The 21,051-nt window shown below is 42.1% G+C and overlaps 1 protein-coding gene across 3 annotated transcripts; it reads left to right on the forward strand.

Moving 5' to 3' along the window:
* The first annotated feature begins 380 nt into the window (after positions 1 to 380).
* Positions 381 to 20,103, forward strand: CREG2 (cellular repressor of E1A stimulated genes 2). 3 transcript variants are annotated; one of them, XM_042040324.1, is made up of 4 exons: positions 381 to 803; positions 2,947 to 3,116; positions 14,656 to 14,769; positions 16,475 to 20,103. In XM_042040324.1, the coding sequence occupies exons 1-4, from the start codon at positions 405 to 407 to the stop codon at positions 16,620 to 16,622; spliced, it is 831 nt and encodes a 276-aa protein (XP_041896258.1). In that variant the 5' UTR covers positions 381 to 404; the 3' UTR covers positions 16,623 to 20,103. The 3 variants fall into 3 exon arrangements, with proteins under 3 accessions (XP_041896258.1, XP_041896269.1, XP_041896280.1); XM_042040335.1 differs by lacking the exon at positions 14,656 to 14,769; XM_042040346.1 differs by lacking the exons at positions 14,656 to 14,769; positions 16,475 to 20,103 and adding an exon at positions 4,651 to 5,121.
* The last annotated feature ends 948 nt before the right edge of the window (positions 20,104 to 21,051 follow it).

Here is a 21,051-nt window from a genome sequence, read left to right on the forward strand (position 1 = left end):
ATCTGTTTGGTTTTGTGGTGTGTGTAGAAAACTTAAAACGTGAGATACCTGCTGGACCGCGCACCTGAGCCAGGGGCTCCATCAGTCTCCCGGGTCCCCCGCAAGCGACAGGCAAAGGCAGGGTTACCCCGCAGTGAGCCCCGCGCGGGCTGGGAACAGCGAGGGGCCCCAGAGCTGCGCGCCCGGCGAGCCGCCGCCGCGGGAGGCTGTCCCGGGGCTGTCCCTGGCAGGTGCGGGCGGGAGCTCCCGCACGACGCCGGGCTGGGGGGCAGGACACCGAGGCGTGACGCGACTCGCGGGCGATGCGGGGCTCCGCGGGCACCCTGCGCCGGGGAGGGGCGGTGCGGGGCGGGCGGCGGCCGCGGGAGGGCGCGGCGGGAGCAGCGCGGGCGCTGCCGCAGAAGATGTCGGCGGGGCGGCCGTGGCCGTGGTGGCTGCTGCCGGCGCTGCTGTGGGGCGGCGCGGGGGGGTACGTGGTGATCAGCTCAGTGTCGTGGCCGCTGCCCGAGGCGGGGGCGGCGGCGGACGAGCTGCACAGCTCCTCCACCGAGGAGGCGCTGCCCGCGCTGCTGGAGGAGGCGGGCGGCCTCTGGAAGCAGAGCTACCCGGCCTCGGCGTACCGGGAGGATGCGGCGCTGGGCTCCGGGCCGGCGGCGCGGCGGCCGGGCCAGGGGGCCGCCCCCTCCAGGATGTTCTCCTACCGGCGGGAGGGCGGCGGGGCGCCGGGACGCGCCGGGACCGCCCGCTTCCTCGCCCGCCACAACACCTGGGGCTTCGTGGCGACGCGGGCCGCCCGAGGAAAGGTACGGTGCCCACGGCGCCCACGCCGCGCGTTACCCGCCGGACGAGCGCCAGCCCCCGCGGCCGCGCCGTCCCGCCGCCCGCAGCGCCCGCACCGCGCAGGGAGCGGCGCAAACTCTGCAAGAGAAATCGTGCTCGGAGCACAGGGAGGGAGGATGCACCCTAAAAACCGCACGAGAGAGACAGCAAAACAAAGCACGATCTCTTTTAGGCCAGAAGACAGAGCTGCATCGCAGGGTTTGGAGAGGGGCTGTTTCAGGAGGGTGAGGAAAAGAAGGAGGAGAGCCGGCTGGGCTACCACGAAATCTGCCCTTCCGTCCAGCCATACCAGCTTAAAGGACGATTTCTCTGTCAAGAGCACTAAACAAATAGCTGGGCTATACCGGAGAATTGGGGTCATTACTTTTTCCAGTTTTAAAATATTTCCTTTTTTAAAATGAAACGTTGGGATAAGACACAGCATCCAGTACCACTCAGACAAAAGGAAAAAAAAAAATAACAAAACAGTCTTAACTTTCTGTTGAAGGCATTCACAGATTAATTAGCTTACAATTTAAAATTAAACAAATTTAGAAGCACTTAAGTCTTCAGAAAGCTTGGCTGAGTTAGTGGCAGTTTATGTTATTGTGAAATACGAAGTAACAGATTGAAAAAAGATACTGTTAAATGAATATGTACATAGACAGAAGAGGCCTATAATTCTACATCAGCTTTTGGAAATCCTATTAAACCATATGATCATAACTCTTTCGGTTTATGCTCTCACCAGAAACCCTCAGTGGAATTACAGCCATAATATAGTCTGCAGTTATCTGCCTCCAGACAGAACACAGAAGTAATACAGAAAAATCTGATTCATAATAAAATTTGAAATTTGGGGGGTGGTGTTTGCTGCTTTGAATGCTGAACTATGCTGCCTGTGATCACAATTATTTTTGAGAATACAGAGTAACATTAACCTTGCATGACAGACTATTTTAAGCAATGGGAACATGTCCTGTGATATTACTGAGAGCTTTTTTTTTTCAAATGTAACTCTTAATAATAAACAAGTATTTTTATTTTCTAAGTTATGTAATATCATTAAAGCATTACTTTTAAGGAAAGCCAACAAAGACCATTTATAAGCACTATAAGCATTAAAATTTTAAAGGCATATAAACATTAAAAATCACAAAGCATGCTACCCAGATAACAATATCATCCAGGATTTTCTTATTAACTATTCGTATTTAATTTGATTTTGTTGCAAAAGATTTAATGTACTGACAGAGAATTTCACTGTTTAATATCTAATAGACCAGGAGGAAAAAATATCTGAAGACATGAAAAAAAGGAGTAATTAATTGAATATCTGTCATTGCTATTTATAATGTGATGAAAAGCATAGTAGGAGTATACATTATTCTGAAGTATATTAATGAGTGTCACTACTGGGCAAGGACATTTTCTGCATGCATTATAACCACTGTGTGCACACAGGTCAGTGTGAGAAAATCTTTTTGAAAACTTGGCTCCTTAGTGTCCCTTCTCTGCCATGGGAGGAGGTTTTATTTGGCAGTTGAGACACAACCCCTGATCTGATGTTCCTGCCCAGGAAGCTGAGCTGATGTCCAGTTTGACTTAAAACACAATTCTAGCTAAAATGCTTCTTTTTTTGTTTTTGTGAACTGATGCAATCACATTGCAAGTTAAAACCAAAAGAGGAGGCAATATTAGAGTAAAAAGCAGGCTGAATCAAGGCTAAATTAGGCTCTACATCTTTTGGGGTTTGAAGAAAGGTACCAGCAGTGGTTTAGAGTAAACATTTCCTGACATCGATGGCAGGAAAAAAGACATTCATGCACTTAAACATTTTTAATTTGGCAGTTCCTTTAAGCTTAGTGGAAGAGAAAATGTTCTCTGTAGTGCCATGGACAGGACTAAAGAGAAGAAATAGAGGAGAGATCTGTTTTCATAGAAGCATGATAGATCTAATTTAGAGGAGATAGGTCTAATTTAGAAGAAATGCTGTCTCATGATGACAACAGAAAGTGGGAGCAATGGCACTGGCTGTCCTCTCTGCTAGAGCCCTTGAGGGAATCCCCCACATTGTACAACACCTATGCGCAAAGATGTAACCAGTTGCTTATTTGGATTTTGCAGATCCAAGGTATGCCCTATGGGAACTGTTTACTTCTCAGCGATGGTCCCATCAATAACAGCACTGGAATCCCTTTCTTTTACGTGACACCAAAGGATAACACTGTGACAGATCTTCTGAAGAATCCCATGGCTTCTCTGACCCTGCCAGAGGCAGATGGAAATTTCTGCAGGTAACAGTTTTATCTGCCTCCTACCAACATCAGTGAGAAAACGGACCTCAGAACAAAATGCTGGGTCCCCACCTTCAATGTCCTGCATTTATTTTTGACTCTCATGATCAGCTTCATGCTCCTTCCTGGGTTTTTTTTAATTTTTGCAGTATGTTGCCCTGGTAAAGCATAGTAGAGCAAAGCAGAGGTGTCACTGAAGTATATTGTAGCATCAACAGCTGGAGTGGCTTTCAGCTTGTGCATTAAATTCCTAAATTTTAATCTCTTCTTGGAGGTGCCTACATAAAATCTAGGTGTTCAAGATCCTATAATAGTCTATAGTGATCTAGACAATAAAATCCGTAGAGTTTCAGAGGGTATCCAACTCACAGTAATGCATCTTTGCTCTGCTGAACAACTCTGGAGGCCCTGCTGAATGCCTTGACAGGGCTGCAGCTCTCTGGGTTCTGTAAGAGGATCTCAAGCTCTCAGTTCACAATTCATATGCTCAGGACTGTGACACTCAGTTTGATTTCCACCTCTTCAGAGAATATGATTGAATATTATATCTTTGCAAGTTTTTTACACCTTTTATATCACATTCAGTAAATGACCCCTCAACTAAAGAAAGCCAGGCCTGAGGTTTACCAACCTATATCCAGTCCCAGGTTCTTCTTTCCAGAGACAGCAGTGAGTTGACTTCTTCTTAATCCTATCATAGCATCTTAGAATCACAGCATAGTTTGTGTTGGAAGAAATGTTAAGGGCCATCTAAGTCCAACCCCCCTGCCACAGACAGGGACACCTTCCAGTAGACCAGGTTGCTCAAAGCCGCATCCAGCCTGGCCTTGAGCACTTCCAGGGATGGGGCATCCACAGCCCCTCTGGGCAACCTGTTCCAGGGTCTCACCACCCTCACAGCAAAGAATTTTTTCCTGACATCTAATCAAAACCTACTCTCTTTTAGTTCAAATCCATTATCCCATTGTCCTGTCACTAGATGCCCTTGTGAGAAGTCCCAGCTCTCTTGCAGGCTCCCTTTAGGTACTGGAAGTCTGCTTATAAGGTCTCCCTGGAGCCTTCTCCAGGCTGAACAACCCCAACTGCTCAGCCCATCTTTGTAGGACAGGTGCTCCAACCCTATGATCATCATCACGGCCTCCTCTGGACTCGCTCCAACAGGTCCATTTCATTCTTTGTGTATAATGAATAACTTCAGGTCCCCAAAGCTTTACATGTGTAAAATGTATGTATGTAACCTCAAAGATGATTCAATTTCCCCCTCCATTCTTGTCTCCTTGAAAAAGACATATCTCTACCATATGTTTGTTTACAGTCAATCATGTGGCAAACTTAGCTGGGTCAGCCTTGTGTGAAGTGTTATTTACAAAAGCCTCTTTACATGACGAGGTACATGACACTGAAATTGTATCAGACAGGACTCCGTTACCAAAGCAGGTCTTAGCTGATGTTCCAAGGAGAAAGAGAGAAAGAACTGGTAAGAACAGACTCCTTCAGAAAGAAATGGCATTAACAGTTTTTATTCCAACTTAAGGTCCTCTTTGGAGAAGGAGAGGTTTTATCTTAAGAGCAGATTCCCCCAGCTGAGGATTGCCTTGAGTATCATCCCACCTCTCAAGCCTGCTCGCTGAGAAGAACCCTTGGAGAAGCAGGGAATGGCAAATATAAAACATTACTGTTATTACACTTGTCTGTCTTCAGAATATATTGTTTTCTGGAGAGTTATATACTGGAAAAATGAAACATTTCTTAGTCCTAAGCAGTACAAGTAATTTCAGGTTGACATCCTATTCCCAAGGAATGGAAATCATGGCTTCTCTTACAATGTCAAACACCTAATAGGAAACTTCTATCACCAACATTTGTTAAGATAATTCAGTTTTGAATGCTTGAGGAGGTCAGTGAAGTAGTGAAATTAACACTGGAATGGTTCTGCTTGTTGCTTAAATATTTCATTAAATATTTTGGATTAATCATTTAGAAAATAAATATATCTGTTCTTTCATTACAGGCTTAATGGTGTTTATTCCTGCTTTCTAAGCTTCTTCATTCAGTCTAATAGTAAACTTACTATCTAGACCAAGTGCTTAAAAGTGTATTTTAAGTCCTATGTCCTACTACCCAATGCCCTATTTTCAGAGGCCCAAGACTCAGAGCAGCTTCCATTGATGATAAGTGGCACTGTTGAGCACTTCTGAAAACCACACACCCACTTAGGCACTTAAGTGTGGCCTTTGATCCCTGACTTTAAACAGCCACTCTTGAAAAGTCTTTGCCTTTTATGGCTTACTAACATCACTGCCCGATTTACCTGTTTGGGAAGTGCCAATTCACCAACAAAAGAGAAATGTTGCATGATTTATAGGAATATGAAATCCATATACATCACAAACCTTTGAGGATATTTATTCAATGTCTTTTTATTTCATCACTATTAATTTTCAAACCACTACCCTTTTGATCAGTATGACAAATATTTGCTGCTGCTTGTTTTGCAGCCAGGGCAACCTGGATTCTGTCATCTGCCTCTCTAGTCCCTTCTGCAGCCTAAGACTGTACTTTCTGGTGAGAAGAGCTCTCTGGGCACCACCAAGAAGCTAAACCTGGATTTCCAAAACAGCTCAGGCCAAACTAATTACCATTTGTCACATCCCTCCTCTCCCTCCCTACCACCAGTCATGTGCTACCCTGCCCCCAATCAGTTCTGGGCTTTGCTTCAGCCTGAGCTGAAACATAAATCTGAAGAAAATTATCCTGACAGCGAGAATAAGTTTTTCTGCCGATCCTTCTTTTCATCCTGTGGCCAGTACTGCTCCTGGCCATGCAATCCCATCCCCTCCCTCCAGCTGACCATATGGTGGGCCTATTTTAGCTCAGGAACTCAGGTTTTTTTTTTCTGGATAAGATTTCTACTGGCTTAGTAACTTGAATCAGCTCCTCAAGAGCCAGAGAAGAACAAAGGTGAGGGGAAAGGAAAAGAGAAGGTGGAGGAAAACAGGATATCCTCATTTTAGCATATAACCATACTCCAGATATTGAACTTACTACTGAATTGAGTACATAGATTCAGAGTTTGATCAGTGCTCCATGCATTATTTATTTTATTTTCACCTTCAGTTTCTTTTTCATTATTTCTGAAGTTCTCATTTGGAACAGATGTTGGTTGGCATTAGTGCAAAGGACAAGCAATACGGACAATGAAAAGTTGCGTCTTTACTTGAGCTACAGTTTTTGATTTTGATGATATGAAAATGTGAGCAAGCTTTGAAGCTATCTCACAGTAAGGAAGGGTACGGGCACTGGAGTTTACCTTTCTTCTCTTCCCTTCCCCTATAACCAGGGTCAGAAATTAATCTATGTTTTAAACTAGGAATCCATGAGTGATTTTTACATTTAAAAGTAGTAGCATCTAAAACTGCAGCCCAGCACACCACCCCACTGTTAATCCACAGAAAGGGCCTCTGCAGGCAGCATGACACTCAAGAAAACAACAAGGTTTCCTGCTGCCAGTGCTTGGGGTGACCTGTCCCCAGGTTTGGGGTGCACTTGACCTGCTGAGATAGCCAAGCTGTGCCATGCGAACAGCACACAGCATCTTCAGTGCAGAGCTTTATGTGGTGGCTCAAGTTTGGTATGGCAAAAGTCTTCTTTACTAGCACTTTATGAGAGACAAGACCTTTCACTCTGTGAGACCTCAGGTCCTGTTAGTATTTAAAATGGTATCTGCGAGGTTTTCTTTACAAAGGTGAGTGTCATTCTTGTCAGACATTCTCTTCAAGTGCATCATTAATTGTTTTGGTTTCAAAATAATTATGCATAATAGCTAAATGAATAATGTTCTACGTGAGAAAGTTCATGTCCTTGCTATGCCAACAATGCATTTGTAGCTTGTTTTCATGTGGAACTTTGTTAGAATTCCATTATTAACCTACTCTGAGTTGCAAGAATGAAAATAAATGTGAAAGCTGATCGGTGCCTGTAGCCAATGCTCCTGGGAGTATTTGGCACTCTCCTGAAAAATTCGTCTGACCTATTGCACGCAAAAGAAATCTCTGGCCTTTAGAAAGAAAACATAGCTGACATTTCAATGTCTTCGTGTACCTAATGAGTTTCAAGTGGCTTGTGTACACCAATTTGATATTAAATTTATTTAGTAGCAAATTTCATTTGTTTTGTTTCAGAACAGACTCAAGTTCCAAACCTTGACAATAAATATTTTCCCTTTCAAGGAAGTGAGGAATACAGACTGGCCTTTATGGTGCTCCAGCCTCAATATTTCATCAGCTGGAGAGAAAATTTGAAAACCCTAAACTAATAAGAAAAATAACATTTAATATTGAAAGAAAGAGAGCTGCGACACATCTGACTAGGCACTAATTGCAAGACATTTTAGTATTGCAGCTACAGTCTGGATTCCTTATCCTGACCTAGAGAATGCCTCCCCAGACGGAGATGGGCTGCCCCCCTCTGAGAAGGCTCTGATGGCCAGGATAGAGACAGCATTTGTTAGCAACTACACAGCATTTTATCTGAAGGCTGATAAATGGATAATGGAGGCAAGAAAAATTAAATGGTTCAGGGCTATAAATAGACTAAGCTGGTATGTCTATGCCACTGACAAGCTGAAAAGATTGAGTCCCATTCTTTCAGCTTTCAGAGGGAACAAGACCAAGCCCTACATTAAAGAATAGAGCAGCTATTGTTCTAAACACATTTCCCAACACACAGGCTGCTCAGAGGATTCCTCTTTCCAAGTAAGCTCCTGAGTCTGCCTCACTACAGCTGCAGCCTGGAAAACACGCAATTAATTTTAAACGTGTGTCGCCTCCTTGACATAAGTTTCAGCACATTCACAGGGACACACTGCAGCTTTCTTAGAGAAGGAGCGGTTACAAGGCTGCTGTGAACTGGTTTTCATACAAGGCAAAAGCAGCAAGCTTCGGTCAGTCCATCTCTGGATTTTTCCTGCTATTACTAGTTTTCCTGCTATTAGTTTGGAGAATGGTATTTCAAATCCACACTGCTGTCTGTGAGTGATTTTCATGAATTCAGATTCCACTCCTGATTTATGATCTTCATCAGGGGTGACTCTGTTAGAGCCATTTTACCCACTATGCTCATCTTGTTCTTGAGCTAGGAGATGGGCATGATCAGGCAGATGTCTTCAGTGGATATAAGCTGGCTCCATAGGTTTCCTAAACTCCACATGGAAAATGTTGACAGGAAGTGCTGAGCCACCAAGCCATGGGAAGAGAAGAAGAATTTTGTGAGTCTGGGTTCCTGCTGTGTGGTGGATTGGCAGCATGCACAAACATCCAACTTCATTCCCTGGGCAATCCTGATGGACAGTAAGCCTGCCATGGCTGGAAGACACAACTTTTGAGATGTCATGTGGCCACTCAACATATAACTACTGCTGGGTTTGTAGAGTCACTGTTGTTAATACATGGGTTAATATAACAAAGAAATTTGGTACTGTACCTTTACACAAAGAGAAATTACGCATGCACAAGACAAAGGCTGAATTCAGACAGCCATCAGTTTTTGAGATCCACCTCCTGATTCTGTGGCACAGACACATTTCTAGTTCTGGTATTTATATTGGCCCTTTTTAGTCATATGCAAATAATTATGTCAGTAGTTGTTCCTGAAAAATCTTTATTTAAAAAAATCATGAAGATACTAAATTAGAAAGTCAAACATGAAACCTACTATCATCATGACCCAATGCACACAATACTAAATTACTATTTTTCCAGTATTCTTAAATAACCAACTTCCTAAAATCCCTTTCTAGTGAAATAGTGTTTCTCTGACTCTGTGTACAGAAATAGTTGATGCTGTGATTCTTTTTTTTCCTCCATGAATGGTCTATGGTTAAACTATATAAAAGCTTCCTGTCTGAAACAGAGTTCAGCTGAAGAAACGCATTGCTATTGTCAGTGGAGACAGGCAAACAGACTGGCTTCACGTAACACATTGTAATTAAAACATTTTAGGAAGGATTATCTTACAGTAAGAGTTAAATTATTTAAAACATTAAAACACATATACTATGAACACAGGCTCGCTTAGATGAACAGCCACTGCATCAATAATCTTTAGCTCTCTTATTTGACTTCAGATTCAAAACAGAAGACCTCTTCCAAAAGCAAGGATGTTCTAACTGTCTTTGCTGGCTCCCAAACACAGCTGATAAAGAAATTCTTGTCAAAATCAGAGCAGGGCAGAACTGCCTAGCCATATCCGGTTGAAGGCCAGCAACAGCTTTTCAGATTACGAAATCGCTTTCAGTGGAGATTTTGTCTGACGTTCATGCCATGCAGATTAGCAGCACCAATACATTCTTTCGGCTTCAGAGACTCTGATAGTTAGTGGTGAACAAATGAATGAGGAGAATTACTTACTTTTCAAAATTAATCACATTTATGAATCAAAATTATATGCACTTTACAGTAATTCTCTCAGAACAGAGCATTCCCTCCCTTCCTTTCTGTAGATTTTAGGGCACAAAAATCCTATGATGCATTTTGTATATTAGGAGATAACTGCCTTTTCACCTTGTGCCCAGTTTGGGGCTATGTGAAGAGGAGCCCTGTGCAGGGTGTGACAGAGTCACCTACCTTGCATCCATGGGAGGTGACAGGGATGAGCTGTGTCAACAGCCAGTCCCCACCTCCAAATTACATGGGTTTTCACAACTGCTACCATTATAGGAGAGCTTAGACTGCGTAGAGGCAGTCATTGCCCTTATGCCACTCATGAGCTGTGTGCTTTAAAGCTGAAAAAAAATGTAGGAAAACTGTTCTCTGTGGCTTTCTTCTTGGCTCTGTCTCTTCTTTTCTGCAACAGGAAAAAGCTCTCTCCCAACTTCTTTTCTCTTCAACTCTGAAGAAGTAGAGGGGTAAGAGCAGTGCTTTCTCACATGGCAGTGAGAAATGTGTTCAGGGGAGATAGGAAGGATTTGTGTATCCCCCCAGGGAGGATGGAAGGTCTCGTTTCCTCAGGGGGTGGAGGAGAAGGATGTAAGCTCCTTTGTGGGAAAAGGAGGCTGGGGAAGAAGAAAAAGAAAGGGATTCCTCTGCATAGACCCCTGCTTCCACACCCAGAGACTGGAGCAGTGGCAGACCCTCCTGCCATTCTCCTTCCTTGGGAGTACCTGGCTTTCCTTCCCCAGTGCCTTCCAAACTCTTAATTTGCTTTTACTATTGATCTGTGTCAGATCAGTGTCACCTCACTAATGGATTGCAGAGGCTGAGAATGAAGATATACTCAGGGATACTTTTGGTGAAAAACCAGGAGACAGAGCATCATCAGTCAAAGCAAAGATCTCAACTGTGAAAGGGAATGCTAACCAAGTCCCGACATCATCATCTTATGTGCCAGTATAACCACAGCAGCCTGAAGTATAGATTCATAACACCTGGACTTGGACAGTTGCTGTATAAGAACCTTCTAATTAAACTCAGGAGATGGCTAGTGTAGTAAAGAATTTAATGAGTAGGTGGCACTCTTTACTCTGAACCACTCTTGAACCACGACCCAGAAATTGCGGAAGTGTTACATAGCAAAATAAGTGGGACGTTCATTAGCAGTGTGCTTTGCAGCATTGCATCTCTGTTGGGAAGTATTTTTCAATTGGATGTAGGTCTCTCCCTAAGCTCAGTAAAGCTGGCACCTTTTAAGTGATGTCATCTCACACACTTGGAAGAAAACTGCCTGGATTGGGTCAAACTCTGCATACCTACTTTGCTCAGTGTAAGCAGAGGAACAGGAACAATCAATTCTTCTCTCTTCACAGATCAGATGAATAATTAAGATGATCTCTCTTAATGCACTGTTTTCTTATAAAATGCATCAACTGAATCTTCTTCCATTTTAACCTGGCCTTCCTAATTTTCTGCAACAAAGTGTATGTATTTCAAATAAGCGTGAAAATATATCATGTGTTCCCTATTGCTTGGTCTTCTTTCGCAGTCACCTGCTTTCTCTTCCCCTCAGTTCATATTTTACTGTAGCATTCATGAGTCCTCTCCATGGAGACAGAGGACTTGATTCGGGTGAAAAAAAACCACCTGAGAAACCACCTTGGGTTTCCTCAAGGGACCAACAGTGTCACCGTCTCTACCCCTGACTCTGCCTCCCCCTCACACCCAGTCAGCAGCACACAAATGTTACATAAAACCGCTCCTCTGCCTCCACTTATTCTTGTGCCAGAAAAGATGAAAGGAACTCAGGGACTGAGAGCTGAATATGTATTTATACAGAGGCAAGAAATGTCTAGTGAATGCATGACTAGACCTCTACAGATGCAAGTGAGGAATGTTTTAGTAAATATATCTATTAATCCCTGATATCCCTTAATTATCTTTAGTAAAAATATTACATAAATCCCTGACTATACCACTTTAGTCCTAGGAAGAAAATCTTGCATTTGCATTAGTTGCACTGGCAACAACACTGAAGACTCAAGACCCATTCACAACATTTAGAAATGATAGCTGTAAGTTTAGTGGGTTTTGATGGTTTAAGAAGTATAACAGTAATCAAACACCATTAGGGAAATACTAGGCCAAAAAAAAAAAGAGATGCAGAAACAGATTTACTTCAGAATATGAAGGGCTCCTTTGAAAAAGAAAATACTAATGCTAATGTCAGATTAGAATACAAGGTTCCTATTCTGAAACAGAAAACCTATGATAAGAGGCAGCCCTGAAAGCAAAACCAGCAAAGTAGTAACAGTGTGCTGAACCCAAATGTATCATTGTCCGGTTTAGCTCTTCCAAAACTTCACCTAACATAATCTCAACAAATAATTTGTTTGAGTCATTTCCCAGAAAAACAAACTGACCCTCCAGAATATTATTCCAATGTGCGAAATTCAGTTTGAATAATTTTTACTGGGAAGGTAGTATAATGTGTGTCAATCAATGTAGCACCCTGGCTCATGAGAATGTAAACAGAAGCAGGCAGGGAAAAAAACCCATAAATAAAACTATTCAAATTATGGATGCACAGTGTGTGGGCTTTGTTGTCAGCCAAATATCTGGAGAGCAGCTTTTCATGTCAATTGGGGAAGAGTCACATCAGACACTAGTCCTATTAGGCAAAACTTTCTCAGCAAAGGCAGGCAGGGTTCACTGCTTAACCACAGCTACATCAGCTCTATTGCCTACTCAAAATCAAATAGTATGCTTACAGAATAAACATGTACTTGCACAAAAACACCAAATAATTGTAATCTGAGGCCAGACCAAAACTTCTCACTGTTCCTGATCACATCCAAAATCTATCACCTTAATCTGCTCTGTGAAACACAGACATCTTTTAATAACAATCCCTTTCAAAATCCACTCTGGAAGTAATTAACCACATATTACCTAGGAGCTGTGTGCAAGAAAGACACCTGCAAATATTGCTGTTTTTCCTGGCTCTTCAGTTGTTTTATTATACTGTTAGGCTGTGGAGGAACTTGTATCATATACTCAGATGCACAGTTGTTTTAAAGCAATTTTCTGAACTGAATTTCTGCTCGCAAGAAGTCCCTTTCCTTCATCTATATATATGTTAAATATATATTGAATATATAAACATATGCAGAGGGCTTTGGGTACAGTATTAAGCATAAAAGATAACAACAGATCAGGAGATTACTTCAAATGGACTTTAACACTTCACCATCCAGGGTGGTGTTGAAAGCATGTGAATGTGCACTGCCCTGGCTGCTGGACATGCAGACCCTCAGCTGACACCCTTTGCATGTGGGATTTGGTTCCTTTCTCTTCAGCTGTATTCACTGTATTTGCCTGTATTTATTCGTGTTTTGGTGGGTGAGTATCCCACTGGGCCATGGATGCTGGGCAGTCACACAACACCCAAAGCCTATGCAAAAGAAATGCCAGGAGCTACAGGTGTCCCTGGGCCATGGAGCTGTGTTCCTTAGGGATGCAGCGCTTTCGGGCCACTGTAACCCAGACGTGAAATGAATCTTCAGCAGGCAGTAGGAGTCAGTGCTGAGAGGATCTACGGTGTGCCAAGACGATCATGTAGACAAGTTTGTATTCTGCATACACACTGATAGAAATAAACCCAATGCCTGGGCTGCAGATTTTCGGGTACTCAGAACACCACTCATGTTTTATTTTACAGCTTAAAAATTGTATTAGAGAAAATTAGACCATTATAAGTTGATGTGAACAGAAAGTTTGAGCCTGATCTTTGGCCTTGGCCCTTTCTCCCATCAGTAAGCATGGGAGAGGAAAAAGAATACAAGTGGAATTTGTCCAAAAGTTGTTAAACTGAACATCCCCTTCAGATAATTGCTGCTCCAGACTGAACAGGACACTGAAAAAGTGTCCCTGAGATGATGTGACTGCAAATGGCACTTTGGAGGTCAGGCTGCAGACAGTAGCAAGCACTTACTGGATGTAGGCAAGTATCAATCAGCCTCCTGTACCTCCTTATGTATCTCTGTTCATGACCCTGTCTAGAAAAGCAGATACTTTATCTAGTGAGCTACATAATCTCCCATAGCCATCTGTGGAGAATCTGCAGGTGTTAAATTAGCTGCAGGAGGATGCCCATATGTTTCCTGCATACACTAGACACACATTGAGATATAACCAAAAATGAAGCCATTGCAGATTGCACACAGTTAAGGCTAAAGGGCTCAAGCCAAGATCTTTAAGTAAAATTGTACACAGATGAGATGTAATTTACTGTGATTAAAACACAGTGAAGAAGAAATGGAGCTTTCATTTCCTAATGTAGTTTCTTGGGCTGACATGGGAAGACAGTTCCCTGAGATGCTAAGCAGTCTCAAACTGCTGGCAACAGGACGTGGGGCTGCTCAGCATTTGCCAGGATCAAGCCTTTGCAGTCATTTCGTACACTATTTTTTTGCAATTGATCGATTTACTTATGATTTATATGCTCGTATTGTGTATGTCAGAGTCAGCAATTGCCCTGCAGTTACTAATGGGAGTTATTTATTATTACTATATACAAAGAGCCAAAAAGTAACAAGTACCTTCCCTGTCTTGGTCTGAAGGCAATTGGAGAATTTTTCTATTTGGTGTAAAGCAGTGGACAAATAGGTAAAAAATGAACAAGAATTGATTTTTTAGGATAAGCACAATGAAAAGACTTTATGTTTTACATACAGATACACATATTCATACTCTTTTCTGTAGGCATAGGCACAGACTAACCATCTCACCAGTTCTTCTCAGAATCCTGAATACAGGTCTGTACATCTGTCTGGGAATACTGCCATTTTCACATTTTTTACAATCCACCATATACTAATCCAATTTTTGTGAGCATAAGGTAGGATTAAGCAACTATCCACAGCAGAGCTATGTATCAGTCAAGTATTCCTTCCAGACCTCCCCCCTCCACCAAACAGCATAGCTGGGAGTAGAGAAGAGCCACAAGGCTTGACAAAGCTTTTTATATGTGAGCAGGAGTTCATACTTCTCCAAAAGCCCTTTAGAAAGAAAGAAACCTATTACTCATGAGCATTTTTCTCTGTGCACAGAAAAAATGTAATTGATCCAGAGGATCCAAGGTGCACCAGGCTGACTCTCACGGGACAGATGGTCACGGTGCCTCCAGAGGAAGTAGAATTTGCCAAGCAAGCAATGTTTTCCAGGTCTGTATCTAACAGGAATGTAGTAGAGTGCAACCCATGGGTTTGAGACAAATACACAAATGTGGCCATTTGGTACAGAAAATCTAAGAAATAACAAGTCTGACGTTTACTTTGGGGCCACGAAGCATGTTGGCTTCTGTGTGGCTTGGAATGATAGACCTTTTAACTCTCGAGGAAATGAAATATGGAAATGCAATTAGTTAGTGTTGGACTCTGGTAAGGCACACGGTTTATAATCTGGGGATTATGAAGATAGGTCACCTGGTTCCAAGGAGAGATTCCATAATTCCATGCTGTATTTGTTATCTTTAATGATTCTACCCCACCTTACAACAGGTAGTGCTCTTCACCTACAACCTCCTCCTACTCAGAGCAGAGGTCTGCTGCCTTTGGGTTTACAAACATCTTCAGGGTGGAGCTTACAAGTTTAATTACCTCTCCTAATGTCCCAGCTGCTTCAAAGCCATAGTACTTCCTGAACAGTCTCCTTTGAACAGATGCAAGCACAACCCAGATGCATAGCACACACACAGGGTGTGCCCCCATGCCCTTCAGTGGGTCTCTAGAATTACAGGCGTGAAAAGCCTGAACCTTAGCTGGGGCACACACCTCCCACACAGGCTGCCAGGGATTGTCCTCCAGGCACACCTTGCCTGGTCAATCAAATACTGCTGGGAAATTGGGATGAGCTTGAATCCAAAACAGCCCAGAGGTGATATTCTTTCTGACCTACAGGAAGGGGTCAGGGTTAGACTCTGTCAGTGTGTACCATCGATAGCAAAAATGGGACCATGAACAGATGGGGCCATATTGACACACAAGCCTTTTTTACAAACTTCACAGGAATTCAATTTCCATGTGATCCAGAGTCCAAAAGTGCCTCAGCAGAGGATGCTCTGCTGTCAGGGTGCAACAGCCAGAACAATAAAGCGAGGGCTTCTGGGGCATATCCAGTGCTAGCAGCATCTGACACCACTTACTAATGCCAGAGTCATAGGCGCTCAAAGGGACAGCTCAGAAAATGGTAGGAAATACCATTTTCCCAATGACAGGGAAACCAAGACGTTGCCAAACCAAGCATCTCTGCTGCAGGGTCCTCTGCAGGAGTAGAGGGGCACTGAGCCAACCCTGCCCAGACTTGCACCACTTCCTGCCCATGTTCCTGTGAACACTGGGACTTGAACTGTTGTATCCACTCTCTCCATCACTGCTGAGCTTCCCACAGATACACTTGCTGAGCATCAGACATCTGCACCTAGTCAGGGACAATCTGTTCAACTTAGCTGTAAGGAAGGCCAAAGAAATGAGACATAAATACAGCATGAGAAGGCTGTAGGAGGCGACAGCTTGCAGAGGCTACGCTCTACCTGCTACCCAGTTTTATTAACCCTGACACACATTCGTAAGAGTCTTCTCTAACTGTTTTTCACTTACTTAGAGACCAAACAACATCTGCCTTTATAGACAGGGTTCTGCAGTGGGGCAAGGTGCTGGTTGCTGGCTGCCTGTGTTGCAGTTCTCCCCAGACTGGGGTGTGGAAGATAGTAAACTTTACAGCAAGCAAGGGAGCACCAAAAAGATGAATGGGGGTGTTCTCATATCTCAGGTTTCACTCTGGCTGAACACACTAGGCTGAAGAAAAAAGCAGAATATGCATATGCTTTGGCACATCTTCTAATTTTTTTCCTTGTCTTTGTCCTTCCAGGCACCCAGTGGTAAGAAAGTGGCCTCGTAGCTATGAGTGGTTCTTCATGAAAATGAACATTGAACACATCTGGCTTCAAAGCTGGTATGGAGAAGTTTCTCCCATTGCAGTAGAAGAGTATTTAAAAGCAGCTCCAAGTAAAGGATGATTGAATGGGCTTTGAGATAGAAATCTCCTGAGTTTTCTTTCCAAACAATTTTAAAATTTCATGGTAGATGGTTTCTTTACAGTGATATTTTTTTTCTTCTCCCAAGAGGCTTCAAAATAGCCCCGTCTCACATGGAGTGGAGTGAAAATAAATCAACACAGACTTTCAAATTATAAAGGAGAGGTGGATACTAGCCCTACCCTGCAATGTACAGACTTGTCATTTCAAGCAGGCAATGCGTCATCTGAAATGCTGTTTTTAAAATGCTTTGTATCTGTTTGTTTTGACTTCTATTGCTGTGCACCCACAGGGAAACTACACTATGTGCTAAATATAATGTTTTGATTTGCAGAAAAAGCAAATTGCCTACTCAGAAGCCTCCATGCATTGTGGAGGTATTACTGCTGCTTTGTCTCCCTTGATTTGTAAGTACTTTAAGAGAAACTTAATAGCTGCAAATTTAGGTATTTAAGTTTAAAAATAAATTATTTGCTAAAGCCGTCCTCATTTGCTAAATTCTATTTTCTATGAGTGTTTTTCCCTAATTAGATAATTTGATATTTCACTTGGAAATTGAGTAAAACTTCTCTCTTTAGCAGAAAAAATGCAATCAGTTCAAACAACACAGCTCCAATATAACTTGTCTCTGACACAAAGCTGGTTAAACACATTAAGGGCCAAAATCAAATCAGCCCCACAAGGATTATCTCAATACAAGTACAAACATTCTCATAAGAAGAATTTAGAGTAAATGTTCTCAGCTAGCCTGTTCCTGTTGAGACAGGAAAAGTATTTTTAATAGCCTGTAGTCCCATTTTTTTTTTTGCCTCCCTGCTCCAGCCACTGCTTTTATTTTTAACTGGCTTGTGCAACTGATTTTTTGTAAGCCCTCACTAACTCCACTGGGGGTGGAGCCTGTCCTTTAATTCTGTTTCCTCACTAAGATTTAAAGGGCTTGTTCATGCATTTATTTTTTAAAGAAGCCTAAAGATGGTAGGTATTTCGGGCCACAAAAAAACTACTTTTCCCAGTGTGGAAAGTGCAACGTTGCAAACACATTATGTATAGGCTTCTCATGCAGTAATACCAAAAGAGTTCAAAGGTATTTTAACCACCGTCAGCCCTTTCTGTAGATGTCCTCCTGATAAAATTATTCTGCAGCTCTTAAGATATCACAGAAAGAAAGTTCCCATGGCTAACCAGCCAAGCCACCGCACTGTTTGAAAATGATATGGCTGCTCTCCCTGTTACATTAAGAAAGAGACACATTGAGATGGGGTTTCAGTGCCTGTGGGGAAGGTCTTCCAGCATCCCTGGGAGTGCACCTGAGCTCTGGACATCAGCCTGCTGGGCTGGGGAGGAGCCTGGGTGCCTGGGCGAGTACCCTGAGCTTGTACAGGTTAATCCCTGGGCAGAGCTCAGAGGCAGCTGCATGAGCCATGATCAGCTGGAAGCCAATTAAGTGTAGCTGAGCTTATTTTGGCTCAGGCATGGAGAGAGGGAGTCATTCCCAGAACAGCTGGGCACCATGCTGGTTTAACTACAAGGGGCCACTTAGCCCTAGGGTGAGTCCCGGGTCCCAAGCATCACTACTATTCCTGGCATTCTGTAAGAAGCAAAGGCAATTGAGGGGGGGAAACTTTGTTATGACATTCACCAAGCTTTTTTTTATTCTTGTCTCATTGCCAGAGATTTTGTTAGCTGTGCAGATCTTTTGCAGAGGTAATTACACAAAAGGAGGAAGTGTCCTGCCTGAATCTATTTCCTTTTTTTTTTCTTGGCACATGAGTTGCATTTTCACATTTGAGTTTGCCCCTGAATCTTGCATTGTGTAGTACTGAAGCAAGATGGCTCATCCTATACAGATTTATAGAATACCGTCAAGTGAAATCCTCCTTGATTCATATAATTTTGCCATGGGGATCTTCGTCCAGTATGGATTTGATGACTGGCTCCTTTAGGATTAATGGGACTTTTAAATCTGAGTTCAACAGGAAGAATACTAGACCTTGTAAGACAATTTCACACATGTAACATTTCTGTGAAATTATAATTACCTATTTCCTTATCCCAGTTCACTATTATTCCCAGAGAAACCTGAAACCCCTATTCCGTCCCTCACTCCTAAACACACACAGATTAAGCAAATCCAGAATACAATTTTAATGTTTAAACAGCTGAAGAGAGGAAGAATTTTAGAAGTGCTACTGTTACTATACTCTCAATTTCATTCACATCCCCTGGCAACAGTGACATGACCCTATGTCCTATCCATTAACTTACTAACTAGCCTTGAAGCAGTAAGGGATTGTGTCAACGAGGTTCAGAAGAGCTTTAATGGTTTAAGAAGTTAGTGTGTACTAAGGCAGGTTTTGAATTTACAACACCCTACTTGTTATAGGCTGTCTCCCTGCACACACAGATTAATTGGAGTAGCTTCTGTATTGTAAAATGACACATTCATCAAGAAGCTTTTCTATATGGACCTGCCGTGAGGCTCTTGGCAGAACCTCAAAACATGAAATGCTGGTGACATGTAAAGTGACAAAAGGGGCCTCATGAAGAAATGCTGTCTTAAATCACCTGTTCTCATTTCATGCTTCTCTCACCCAAGGAACAGCTACCATGAGAGTCCTTGGAAGTCTGTAGAAATTCATCAAAAATATGACCTGGAGATTTTGAAAGGAATTTTTCAGACCAAAAAAAAAAAAAAGAAAAAAAAAAAAGGGAGGTGATAGTAGTTTGCTTATTTGGGCTTTATATTATTATTTATAAGCTACTTCTAATTTTTCTTTAAACAGACAAATGTCTCAAGTAATATTGGTCATCACTTGCTAAGTGATGTTTGTTGAAACTTTTAACCCAAAGAGTCTTATCTGAAATACTATAATAAAACCATAGTTCCTTAAGACTGTAGAGTCTGATCTTGCTTCAGTTCAAGTCAATAGCAAAAATCCCATTTATTTGTTAAGCTTTAATTATTGGATCAAACAGGCATTTCCATAAAAGGTGTTGATAAGCTCTCATGTATTTATTGTTTTAACTAGCTGATGTGTAATTTCCATGTGTTCTGTATTTTCGTTATTTCTGTAGCTTCCCAAAAAAAGTTTGTTGTGCAACATGTTTAAAATTTTAACTGTGGCCTTGTAATATTTGAAAGATTTATTTAGTCATTTCTGTATACTTGCTGAAAAAAGGAAAACGAAGTGAAAGGTTGGGTTCTCACTTTTTGCTAATTTGGACAAAAGAAATGCATGTACAGAACTTAGGCACTGCTATTTTGAACTGCTGTTCTTATTTAACCAAAGAATGCTCTGTTTCTGGTGAAATTTTCATCACTTCAGTGGTTGAAATGCAACCTGTCTCATTTCTGGATGTGTATTGCAATTTGCAATGTATTTTGAGTTCTAAAAATATTGAAAGTTGTTAACAAAATGGCCTTGGGGAAGAAATGCAAATAAAACAAATTTCAAAGCAGAAACTGTATAAGGATAATCTTCAGTACAGCATTCGCCAGAGTAACCGACCTTGTGCTAACAACCATTACTATTTCTGTCTGATCTGAACGTCTGTTTTGGCTTTTTCCCCTGAGTTTTCCTGGACCAAGTTAATTTCTCTCAAAATATTTGTGGGAATTGAGACTCAGATCTGCCTTTTCTCTGAGGAGAAAAGTCTAGCCAAGCACCTTTTATCATTCCTTCGTCTTCTCATTACTGTTCAAAATTTGCTTTCACTGTGGCAGTTAAATGTCACTCTTAAAGTTCGCTCTTCTTTTCTGCACGTAGGAGCTGAGCACTCACCTCTTGGGTGTGCATTAAGAGTGTTTTGGAAGTTTCCTCAGTGCTGTTTCTTCCCTTGCCAGCCTTGCTCTTACAAGTTCTTGTTACAACTTGTCCTCTGCTGTCCACTTTCCTCTGCCGCGTTTTCTTAAGCCAAGTCTGACAATTTACCTTTGTATCTTGCTTTCCCACACCATCTCCTTTCAACAAAATTCAAGCTCTCATACTAAAATTCCCACTTCATATCCAATAAAGATTAGAATAGAATAGAATAGAATAGAATAACAGCCTATGTTAGGGTTGAATAACAGCCTGTGTTTCCTATTTACACTTTAAATCTTTGTCTTGCCACTGGTTGGACTGCATTTACTGTAAGAACTGTGACAGCAGTTCCCTAACCTGTACAAATCCCAGTCAACACCAGGTTCCTATTTCCAGTAATCTGTATTTTTGAAAGAACATTTCCTGCAGCTGTTCTTTTCCTTTTTGCTTGCTGTTTTTACTGTTATCCCATTTCTGGAGTGATGTCTATTCTGATTACACCAAGTGTCTTTCATTCATTAAAAAAAAACAACAACCCTAATTTGAACATTTTTGGAATCACTGAAGTACTGTCACTTTCTTTAATCTGCTTTTTGCCAAATACTGAA

The sequence above is a fragment of the Corvus kubaryi genome, unplaced genomic scaffold, assembly GCF_017639235.1.
Source record: "Corvus kubaryi isolate FWS band 111438036 unplaced genomic scaffold, C.kubaryi_AGA036_p1.0 133, whole genome shotgun sequence".
In the NCBI taxonomy this organism is placed as follows: domain Eukaryota; kingdom Metazoa; phylum Chordata; class Aves; order Passeriformes; family Corvidae; genus Corvus; species Corvus kubaryi.